Here is a 12,087-nt window from a genome sequence, read left to right as displayed (position 1 = left end):
CATCCACAGTGTAAGGTAACAGCCTCCAATATTAGAGAGACAGCCCAAACCATCAGAAAACTGTTGGGAAATCAGTTTTACCCCGGTTCTTTTTATTCCTCGGGCCTCCAGAGATGCACCGGACCCAGTAGTCATTTTTACAAAAACTTTATTCATCTTTATTCATCTTCATTTAAGCATGCACTTCTAGAAGGGAAGACGAGGCTGGTGTCCCTCTGAAACAATCTTCACCCCTTTGTTAGTTCCAGCCAGCTTTATAGAAGCGACCCCATCATAAACCCCCACAGTGTGCTGCAAATTCTGTGTCTGTGTCTATGTGCACGAGCACGTGAGTGCCTGTGTGTGCGCGTACCCGCGTGTCTATGTGAGTGCACGTGAGTGAGTGTGCATGTGGATGTGTGAGTGTAACAGTTTAAGCACTGTGTGTGTCTCTGGTACGTGACCCCCTAGGGGTCATAAAACCCCCCTCTCCCTTCCAGACCACAGTTATCAAGTTACAAATGTTGAGACCCCCACACAGGTATCCTCTGGGGAATTTCCACTCAGCATTAACTCCTCTTTGTCTTACTTTCACAGTTCAATTGGGGGAGGGTCTCCTAAGATCTACTCCTAAGTTCATGACACAGTCAGGCCTTTATTACATTGAGGGCAGTATCAGTGTCTATGCAATAATTCTACATTCTATCTAACACATTTCTAAACTCTAAAATAAGCTAAACATTCCGACACAATCCACTGTAAGCAGCAATTGGTGATGGTGGGAAGGAAGAACTCCCTTTGACACAAAGATCCTCCCAGTGAAAACAGGCTCCAGGAGGAGCATCTACCATGACTGGTTGCAGGGTGAGGGTGAAAGAGAAGAGATGAGCTCAGAGAGACAAGAACAAAACACAAACTAAGGAGAGAGAAGACAAAAGTTAAGGACATGCAGTAGTGACATATAAAAGCATCAGGAGTGAAAAGAGGGGAGTGGAGAAGAAAGCAGAGGCCAACAAACAGCTGTAGTCTGTTCTGTTTGACTAAACGATTTTATTGTGTGTCTGTAGTTGTGTTGAGAACTGTGCTGGGCTCGTCTGTGTCCCCGTTTCACAGAACAGCATCTTCAAGACGGCACAAATGCTTTGTTTCAGTTTGACAAAGCCTCGCTTTGCCCATCGCTGCTTTTAAAACAGTGTTTGTGCTGCCAAGGACATCTTATATTGGTCTCATGTCATGAATGGAAGTGTTTCAGGAGGCAGACTGAACCTTTGATGAGTTTGGTGTCTCAAACTGAGGAATAAAAGGACACGAGGAACAAACTAAAGAGAATCTAAAAGAGGCCGGCAGCACATGAGGAGGAGAAACTGACACTGAAAGACTGAGGGAGGGACAGAGCCATTTATACACCTGAGGTCATCACAGGAGGGTCATGTGACACATAACAAACTCATCTCTACAACGACTGATACCAGAGACAATACTTACCAAAATAAAACAGGTTGACAGGCTGACTAATGACATTTCGTCGTCAGTGCACGGTCTACTAGAGTGCTCGAGAGAGGTCAAAGATTGGCTCTCTTAAGTTTGTTTTAAGAAGTAATTGAGCTGTTGAGAAACTGCGTTTTCAGTGATCTTGTTAAAAAATGGTAGATTTGAGATCGGCCTGTAGTTGTTCATTTGTGTCTTGTCAAGATTGTCCTTTTTCAGTATGGGTTTAATTACAGCAGTTTTTAGTGGTTCTGGAAACACACCTGACATTAAAGAAAAGTTGATGATCTGTAACAGGTCTGACTCCAAAGTCTTTGAGACCTTTTTGAAAAAAACTTGTTGGCAGGACAACTAAAGAGCAAGAGGAGGAGTTCAGTTGACCTAAGATGTCCTCCAGGTCTTTGCTGTTAATAGGGTGAAACTGTTTGATGTTGTTTAAACAGTTTTTCGGTGGACACAGTACATACCCTGAATCTGCTGTTGATGTACCAATTGCTTGTCTAATCTTTTGGATTTTTTCTGTGAAGAATTTGGCAAAGTCATTGCAGGCCATGGTCGAATGAAGTTCTGCTGCCACTGACACAGGAGGGTTTTGTTAGCCTGTCAACTGTAGAAAATAAGACCCGAGCATTATGACTGTTTTTGGTGATGATGTCAGAGAAGTAGGACCTCCTTGCACTCCTCAGTTGTAAATTATAATTGTGAAGTTTCTCTTTATAGATGTCATAATGAACCTGGAGGTTTGTTTTTCTCCATCTGCGCTCAGCTTTCCTACACTCTCTTTTTTCATTTTTCACCAGTGTGGAGTTTCTCCATGGAGACTTTTTCCTTTCAGAGATAACCTTCACCTTAATGGGAGCAATAGTGTCCATTACATTTAACATTTTAGCATTGAAGCTATTGACGAGCTCATTGACTGAACCTCTGGACAGGTCAGATGTTAATGGGAAGACCTGGTTAAAGATCTCACTACTGTATTCAATTATATACGTTTTGTGATCACTGCTGTTGATATATTTGTGTGTGCTGAAATTTTACTTTCAAAGAAAACACAGTAATGATCAGACAGGCCCACATCAGACACAGTAACCTTTGAAATGCTCAGGCCCTTGGAGATCAGTAGGTCAAGAGTGTGTCCTCTATTATGTGTGGCCTCTGTTACATGCTGAGTCAGCCCAAAGTTGCCCAGAGTGTTACTCAGGTCTTTAGTCCCTTTGTCCTGAGGGTTGTCCACATTGATGTTAAAATGCCCAACAATAATTACACAGTACAGTGAGGAACTCAAACCCAGGGCCCAACCTGTTCCAACAACGGACACAGTCAGAAGACTTTTATTAAGTCTCATTTTCTGTTCATTAGGAAAAACTGAATAATGAAGAGCACCTGTTGATAGAGGCACATTCAGACCAATGACAACAGTCCATTCACACTGACCTCCCCTTTTTAAATGTGAGTAAACACATCATGGTTCTGATGCTGATGTGGTATCTGGGACAGGTGATGATGATGATTTTGAACTCAGTCTGAGGTTTGATTACACATGAACCTGCACTGATTTCTCCTGTTTATGACAGATTTATACCCAAAGTCTCAGCTGGATAAAAAAGAACGAGGAAAAAAAATTTGTTGAGAGAATTGTTGATAAATGTGGTGAGAGTTTTGTAATTGTTACACACAGAACTATGATGTGTTTGACTGACGTTAACACAGCTACCCAAACACCTGAAACTCATCATTATGCTCAGTGTCTCAATGATGGCATATTGAATAGAAATAAAACAAAGATAAATATGTCGTATTTAACCACTATAATGTTAGTAATTAGTGTTATAATTAGTATATAATGTTATAATTAGACTCCTGACATAATAAATAAAATAATTTCACTTCTTCTTGAGAGAATGAAAGGGATGAGTGGGTGGTTCATCCAGTGGTTCGTCCCAGCAGAGAGAGTGGCACACTGGGCTGAAAATGATCACAGTAATAATGGCCATAGTTTGATAAAACAGTCAGTCTTACCCAGAAGATAATACAGGGTTCTGGAATCAATAACCTCTTAATTTTATTCCTAAAGAAATCAAATTGATATATTATGGGCACGAAAGGGTCCTAATCTTTAAATTAGCCAATACATGAAGTCATTTTTGATTAAACAAACATGACTATAACAACTTCAAATTCAGAGTCTAATTATCCACTCAAATGTAAATAAAAGTTCACTTGATTTATAAAGGTTATCTGTTTATACAATAATATAACTCACATTTCAAATGATTATCTGTGGAAAGGTTTAAATCCTTACCTGAGAGTTTCCACTGCACACTGTGAACTCTTTAGTCCAGCAGACAGAAGCTTCACTCCTGAATCCTGCAGGTCAGAGTTACTCAGGTCCAGCTCTCTCAGACTTGAGGACTGGGAGCTGAGGACTGAGCACAGAGCTTCACAGCTTTTCTCTGACAGGTTACAGCCACTCAGTCTGAAAAATAAAATAAAATCTATGAAACAAATACGCACGGGAAGGTTGTTAATGTATTTCACAATACTAATTCTTGTCTTTCTATTTTAAAAGGAAACATTAACAAACTAAGATACATCATCATATGGATGTACTTGGATAAAATTGAATTGGTCAATTTTGAAAAACAAAATGTCATTTGATCTGACCTCAGAGTATTCAGTTTACAGTTTAAATTTTGTAGTCCAGCAGACAGAATCTTCACTCCTGAATCCTGCAGGCTTTTGATACTCAGGTCCAGCTCTTTTAGACTAGAGGACTGAGAGCTGAGAACTGAGGACAGAGCTTTACAGTTTTCCTCTGAGACTTCACAGATGTTGAGTCTGAAAATAAAAAGATGAACAAAGACTGTTGTTAAAATGTAATCAGGATGCAATAACTAATCCTGTAATTTAAAGAATCTTTAAAGAATATTGTTTCTTGCTGAGCAAGTTAGTAAAACTTTACTTCAACTTGAAATGTTGAAAAAAATGTTGAAAAAAAAAGAAATTGATTAAAAATGCTATGAAAAAAACAAAACAAATGCAAACAAAGAATAAAAGAATAAAAATTGATCTGACCTCAGAATATTCAGTTTGGTGTGTGGACTCTCCACTGCAACAGACAGAAGCTTTACTGCTGAATGATTCAGGCTGTTGGTACTCAGGTCCAGCTCTCTCAGACTACAGGACTGCGAGCTGATGACTGACAACAAATGTTCACAGTCTTCCTCTGACAGGTTACAGCTGCTCAGCCTGAAAAAAAATATTTGTCATCAAATGAAATCTACTTAGGTGTTGAACCTAGATTATCAATATAATAATTCTGTGTACACTATAATGTGATATTAGCTAAAACTATTTTTTAGAAACGTTTAAGTGTAGAAAAAGAAAAATACTTTTTTGTTGTGTTTCTAATTTTTTAGAACAGTTTTTTTTTAGAACAGTACTACTGTAAATGTACTTATAAATAATTTATCACATCCTGTACTTGTTGCAGACTCATTTCATTTTCTGTCTAAAACATGACTCATTCCCCTTTAAAGCCCCGCCCTTCCACAAAGGCCAAGGGTTAAATTCATAAAGCACACTGAAGGGCAGCAGCCAGTCATCATGAGCTCTCCTCCATCTTCTGGTTTAGAAATTCTAAAAAAAAAAAAAAATGTCAACAAGATTGAAAGTAAAATCTTCTCAAATACATTTTTACATTTTAGATCGACAGCAACAAAGTTCACAGCAGGACGGTTCTGTTCAGTCATTATTATGCTCATTACCTGTGTACTGTGAGGAACACTGAATTTTAAACACTATCTGTATAAAAGCCTACCTGTTAAAAGGTGTGTATAAAGGGGATGAGATGAAATGCAAACTTCATGGAGAGTGATATTTCTTGACATCAAAGAAAGGTAAAGTAGAGATCCATCCAGTCTCTTCCACTTAGGCCACAGAGGGACACATCACACCTAATTTATTTCCCATGGTTTTAAGAATGAAGGGATAAGTTCACATTTACTTACAGAGCTTTGTTGGAGGCTTTGACCACTGGCAGCATTCTCAGTAGAGCCTCCTCTGAAGCAGAGTATTTCTTGAAGTCAAATTCATCCAGATCTTCTTCTGATGACAGTAACATGAAGGTCAGAGCTGAGCACTGAGCAGGAGACAGTTTGCCTGTGGAGAGACTTCCTGAAGTCCTGCACTGCTGGATCTCCTCCACTAGAGAACGATCATTCAGTTCATTCAGACAGTGGAGCAGATTGATGCTTTTCTCTGCAGAAAGATTGTCATTGAGCTTTTTCTTGATGTACTGGACTGTTTCCTGATTGGTCTGTGAGCTACTTCCTGTCTGTGTCAGCAGACCTCGTAGGAAAGTCTGATTGGTCTGCAGTGAAAGACCCAGGAGGAAGCGGAGGAACAAGTCCAGGTGTCCATTTGGACTCTGCAAGGCCTTAATCACAGCACTCTGGTGGAGAGATAGTTTAAACAACATGGAGGTAGTTTGTTGTTCTTCCAGCAGATTGAGTCTAGAGTTGATGAAGGTCAGATGGACATGAAGAGCAGCCAGAAACTCCTGAACACTCAGATGGATGAAGCAGAACACCTTGTCCTGGTACAGTCCTCTCTCCTCTTTAAAGATCTGTGTGAACACTCCTGAGTACACTGAGGCTGCTCTGATATCGATGCCACACTCTGTCAGGTCTGATTCATAGAAGATCAGGTTTCCTTTCTGCAGCTGATCAAAAGCCAGTTTTCCCAGAGACTCAATCATCTTCCTGCTCTCTGGACTCCAGTGTGGATCTGTCTCAGCTCCTCCATCATACTTGGCCTTCTTCACTTTGGCCTGAACCACCAGGAAGTGGATGTACATCTCAGTCAGGGTCTTGGGCAGCTGTCCTCCCTCTCTGGTTTCCAGCACATCCTCCAGAACTGTAGCAGTGATCCAGCAGAAGACTGGGATGTGGCACATGATGTGGAGGCTTCGTGATGTCTTGATGTGGGAGATCATCCTGCTGGCCTGCTCCTCATCTTTAAATCTCTTCCTGAAGTACTCCTCCTTCTGTGGGTCAGTGAACCCTCTGACCTCTGTCACCATGCCAACACAGTCAGGAGGGATCTGATTGGCTCCTGCAGGTCGTGTGGTTATCCAGAGGCGAGCAGAGGGAAGCAGTTTCCCCCTGATGAGGTTTATCAGCAGCACATCCACTGAGGTGGACTTTCTAGGGTCAGTTAGGATTGTAGTTTTGTGGAAGTCCAGAGGAAGTCGACACTCATCCAGACCATCAAAGATGAACACAACCTGGAAGTCTTCAAAGCTGCAGATTCCTGCTTCTTTGGTTTCAGTAAAGAAGTGATGAACAAGTCCCACCAAGCTGAACTTTTCCTCTTTCAGCACATTCAGCTCTCTGAAAGTGAATGGAAATATGAACTGGATGTCCTGGTTGGCTTTGTCTTCAGCCCAGTCCAGGCTGTATTTCTGTGTTAAGACTGTTTTCCCAATGCCAGCCACTCCCTTTGTCAGCACTGTTCTGATTGGTTCATCTCTTCCAGGTGAGGCTTTAAAAATGTCTTCTTGTCTGATTGTTGTTTCTGGTCTGTCTGGTTTCCTGGATGCTGTTTCAATCTGTCTGACCTCATGTTCATCATTGACCTCTGCAGTCCCTCCCTCTGTGATGTAGAGCTCTGTGTAGATCTGATTCAGAAGGGTTGGGTTTCCTGCTTTAGCGATGCCCTCAAACACACACTGGAACTTCTTCTTCAGAGCAGATTTAAGGTTACGATGACAAACAGCAGCTGGAAGTTCTGAATGAGAAGAAATATGTAGAATATCATTTGAAAGTCGAAACAAACACTTAATTCCAAAAGAATGAATCTTTAAAACATGTTGCCTTGTCTCAGAAGACATCAGTAAATGTTTCATTTATCCAGCAGCTTAAATCTTTAGATAAATCCTCTTACTGCTCTGCAGACGGTCAGCCAGCTCCTCCTGCTTCATTCTCCTCAAGAAGTCCACTGTGATCTTCACAAAGGCCTCTCTGCTGCTCCTCCCCTGCTCATCATCCTCCCTCTGACTCTCAAAGCATTCTGGGTAATCTGGACTCAGAACCTTCTGGATCTTCTTCAGCTCGTTCTTCACAAAAGTGATGATTTTGTCCTCCAGCAGCTGGAACAGAATATTTATGAATGAACCGATCAGACTGAAATCATGGAGCCAAACATCAGATCCATGTTGGACACACTGACAATCCACTGGTCTACAAAGAGCAGCATGGAGATGACTGTGAACAGAACAGATGTAACAGTAGTTGTTGTACATGTACAGACCATAAATATGGAGTCCAGCTGTGTTTGATGCTGCTGGACAGACTGACCACTGCGAACCTCTGAGCTCTGCTGGTCCACTCTGTGGAGGAACCATGAAGAATTAGATCAAGCACAGAACAGATCAAGAAGGTTTCTCCTATTTCAGCCAAACTAGTCCCCATCAATCCTTAGTGCAATTTAAGGTTGCCAGTAGCACCAACTGATTGAAGAGGGGACTGAATAGCCATATTAGTTTTATTGCAAAATTGTAGTCTGTAAGCCAAGAGGGAAAATATTATATTTAATAAACTGTAATTATGTCTACAGTATATACTTAGCATTAATAAAGGCTATTAGATCAGAAGTGTATTTAGTTTAGTATGTAAGCCCAGGTAATGGAATGGATTGAGGTCCAACTACCAGCAGTCTATAAAGAGCTGCCAGTTAACATCACAGGCTGTTGCTGGAGGACCAGTGGGCCACACTGGTTTGTTTTCAGTGTTAGTGAATAAACATACTTCAAATGAGTTGCTACAGGCTATTCTAATTATATTGGAATCCAAACTTTATTTCAGTCTAATGAATGTATTCAGCTTGAATCCGTTATGTTGAACAGAAATAAAAGTTATTTTCTGTTGCTGCCACACCTAAACAGGAAAATAAGAAGAGTCACAGGTTAAAGTGGATTCAGCAGGTGTGGAACCACAGCTGTAGTGGCTCAGTGTGGGGAAAAGAATCACACTCACAATCATTTCTACTGAGAGCTCCAGTAGATGTTCTTAGTGTACAGGCTGTGATCAGCTGACCTGCTGCTCTCTGTGGATGGACACAACTGAATCCAACCAGATGTGAGCAGATGTTTCATGAGTGGTCCTGGCTGATTTCCATCCTCTACACTGACAGTAAACTGTTTATGCTGACTTGATATTAGATTGTATAAAGTTGGTATGAAGGTGGAGTTCGGTCCACAGATCTCAGCATCATCTGATATTACGTATTGGTATCGGTCCAATACGGACCGAAATTTCTGGATTGGATATCGGAGAGAAATAAAATATGTAATCCGATCCATTAAATATCACAAAAGCATCTCACAGAACTTGTGACATGGCGTAACCCAGCTCATAACCTTAGCATATCGAAGCAGTATGTGTCACGTGATGGAGCGGCTGTAGCATGCAAGACCTGTCGGGTGTCTGGATGAGCATTTGGAGCCTTACTTCCAAACCGGCATTTCATCTTGGGGAAAGCTATCCCAGAAAAGTAAAGCAAGTGTGTAAGTTCATCTCTGAATATTTGTAAAGCATTCCCATGTTAAGCTTAACAACCGATATATGGAGCGACTGCCTCTCTCTCCCTCTCCTGCTGCTACTTCAACCATGAAACTGATCAATGATCAGCTGATCGGCTTTTCTGTCGCGAGTCCGTCTCTCTTGTTTGTTTATCGCCCACTTCACACCAGAAAGATGAAATAATAATCAACAGCAGCAGGTTTAAGCTTTGTTAAGCTCTTGTTAGAATTTCTTTAATATTACTCTCTACAGGATCCTTTTCTACGTAGCTGACACCTGGTAACTGTGCAGGGGCGGATCTAGCAAAGTTTAGCCAGGGGACCAGGTAGGGCATTAACAGGGAGAGGACTTTGTAGAGACAAAGTAAAAAATTTGGGCGTGTGGTTTGACACGGTGCTCTCTTTTGAGTCTCATATAAAAGAAATAACAAAAACCGCCTTTTATCACTTGAGGAACATAGCTAGAATTAGACAAGTTTTGTCAAACGATACTGCAGAGATTCTTGTTCATGCATTTGTGTCCTCACGCATTGATTACTGTAATGCTCTTTTCTCAGGGCTACCAAAGAAAAGTTTTAAAGGTCTACAGATGGTGCAAAACGCAGCTGCTCGTATTTTAACAAGAACTGGAAAATTCGAACATATTAGCCCTGTTTTATACTCTCTTCATTGGCTACCTTGTCCGGTTCGAGCTGATTTTAAAGTCCTGTTGCTCACTTACAAGGCTTTAAATGGATTAGCACCTTCGTATCTCTCTGACCTTTTACACCGGTATATTCCATCCCGTGCTCTCCGATCTCAGGACTCTGGTTCCTAAAGCCAGGAAAAAGAAAATTGGAGAGCGTGCTTTTTCTTTTCGTGCCCCGGTTTTGTGGAATAACCTCCCTCAAGATATTAGGCAGGCATGCTCTGTTGAGGTTTTTAAAGCTAAGCTGAAGACACACTTGTTTACCTTATCCTACATGTCTTAACTCTATGGTTTTTAGGTTTTAAATGTTTTCTTCTTTTTATTTTGTTCTTAATTTCTCTTTTTTCTCTGTTCTTAACTTGTACTGTGTCTCCTATCTGTATTGCTATGTATTACTTTTAAACCCTTTTAATTTCAAACAGTTGTACAGCACTTTGCTTGAAGGTGCTTTATAAATAAAGTTATTATTATTATTATTATTATTATTATTATTATTATTAGAGGGGGGCACAAAGACATACTTTTCTTTCTTACTCTCATGTCTACTTTTTAATAAATAATTATCTGAATCTTACAACCAAAGTTTTCATTTGATGTAAAATATATAGAAGTCCGTTATTGTATATAGTAACTAATAAGTCTAATATACCCTAGTAAGCTATAGTACTTTTCTGTGCAGTCTGCTATTCTGTTGAAGAAAGATGTTGAATCTATTTAATTATTGTAGAAAAAGAATTGATTTCTGTGCATTTGTTTTACACGTGCATTAAATTAAAGTCAATTACGTCAATTAAACATCATGAGGTAGAGGGTGGGGGGTGGTTCCCTATTTTTTTTTTTGCTGGGAGTTTGCAACCCTATTAGTTAGGTTGCTTAATATTTCTGCTAAGTACTCTTTAAAATACCAGAATAGGGAGGATGGAGCAGGTTTAAGTTTATTAGATTGATCAGCGTTGCTGAACTATGAAATAATTGGGTGCAGTGTATCTTTTGCATACAGGTATAACAGAATAGCTTCAGTGTTTTGTTCTTTGAACTTGAGTATGAACTTATATAAAATGCAGGATGGTATTTAAAAAAGCAGTTTTATTGATTATAAAATACCGACATTAATCTGATATAGTGTATTGGCAGATATCCAAATTTTCGATATCGGTATCGGACATAAAAAAGTGGTATTGTTCCATCTCTAATACACACATACATTTAATTATTTCTATCAGTGTATTAATTATGCATTTAATTACTGGGTTAATCAAATATTCATTTATATCCATGTAAAGCTTTTGTTCTAAGATGTGTTTTTATTTTTCGTTTAATTTTATGCAGTACTATATGTCATTAAAAAAAATCTATTCCAGAATTTGTATTATATAAAATTCCCTTTTGATGGTGACCAAATATTATTATAGTATTATTTACTGTATTTAATGTTTGCTGAGACTGACAGGTGGAACAAAGACCCTCTGATCACTTCCTGTTTGCTGAAGTGGATTTTCAGTTGTTTAGAAACTAGGGCTGGGTATCGTCACTGATTTCTATAATCGATTTGATTCACAAGGTCCCGATTCGATTCAACTTGAATTGGGGGAATTTTTACTCAGACAGTCAGAAATATTATAATTGTGATCATTTATCAGTACTGACACTGTGAGACTTTATCAGAGGCGTGAGCATCAAAGCAGACGCCTTTGGGTCAAAGTAACTGGGGATAAAACACAGAAAAACATGAAGATTTTCCTGGCTTGGCTTTTTATAGCAGATAACCTTAATCATTTCTTGTCGGAGGTCATTTTTGACAAAAAGAAAGAACAAAAAAAAAAAACAGTGGCTGAAAGCACTGTACACAACAGTAGACTGGTGTGCAATAAGCAAATGAATAATGCAGAAAATAGATATGAGATGGGAAACTGTTCTTGAAGGAGGTGGAGCTGGAGGAGGTGGCTGGGGAGAGGGAGGTCTGGGCTTCTTTGCTTAGGCTGCTGCCCCTGCGACCCTGCCCCGGAAAAAGCGGAAGAAGATGGATGGATGGATGGATGAATCGATATCACTTTATAGAAGCTAAAATTGATTTTAATCGGAAAATTGATAATTGAAACCCAGCCCTGTTAGAAACCAAAGGCTTGTTTTTAAGAGACAGTTTAAATGGGACAGAGGGAATGACACATTTGCACTGCAGTTTATATCCAACAACATCAAGCAGTTAAATCAAAGAGTTAATGTTACTAACAGCTCACCTCTCTGCGGCAGACAGAGGCTGGACTTTAAAACTCATGGGTTCAACTTTAGACCGGTCACTCTTTAAGGACACACAGCTGGGTCCAGGTTCAGGTCCAGCAGGTCTCCCTTT

General features: G+C 40.0%; 1 protein-coding gene and 1 long non-coding RNA gene across 2 annotated transcripts; both read right to left on the bottom strand.

Annotated features, from left to right (window-relative positions):
• Window positions 1-4,172: 4,172 nt before the first annotated feature.
• Window positions 4,173-5,471, bottom strand: LOC112846418 (uncharacterized). Its single transcript, XR_003219355.1, has 3 exons — window positions 5,288-5,471; window positions 4,543-5,106; window positions 4,173-4,305 (listed from the first exon to the last, which is right to left on the bottom strand). It is a non-coding gene; the product is annotated as an uncharacterized LOC112846418 (long non-coding RNA).
• Window positions 5,472-5,473: 2 nt separating this feature from the next.
• On the bottom strand, window positions 5,474-12,087 carry LOC112846387 (protein NLRC3-like). Its single transcript, XM_025905861.1, has 4 exons — window positions 11,975-12,087; window positions 7,780-7,858; window positions 7,414-7,618; window positions 5,474-7,248 (listed from the first exon to the last, which is right to left on the bottom strand). The coding sequence occupies exons 1-4, from the start codon at window positions 12,010-12,012 to the stop codon at window positions 5,474-5,476; spliced, it is 2,097 nt and encodes a 698-aa protein (XP_025761646.1). The 5' UTR covers window positions 12,013-12,087.

The sequence above is a fragment of the Oreochromis niloticus genome, linkage group LG3 (assembly GCF_001858045.2).
Source record: "Oreochromis niloticus isolate F11D_XX linkage group LG3, O_niloticus_UMD_NMBU, whole genome shotgun sequence".
Lineage (NCBI taxonomy): Eukaryota > Metazoa > Chordata > Actinopteri > Cichliformes > Cichlidae > Oreochromis > Oreochromis niloticus.
Note: the sequence above shows the minus strand (reverse complement) of the source record. Positions and strands in the feature narration are given on the sequence as shown.

Excerpts from the sequence above, each read along its gene's own strand:
- LOC112846387 (XM_025905861.1), bottom strand. The coding sequence starts at position 12,012 with ATGAGTTTTAAAGTCCAGCCTCTGTCTGCCGCAGAGAG. Across the intron at positions 7,619-7,779 it reads AGCTGGACTCCATATTTATG|CTGCTGGAGGACAAAATCAT; the intron begins GTCTGTACATGT and ends ATTCTGTTCCAG. Across the intron at positions 7,249-7,413 it reads GGCTGACCGTCTGCAGAGCA|CTGCTGTTTGTCATCGTAAC; the intron begins GTAAGAGGATTT and ends CAGAACTTCCAG.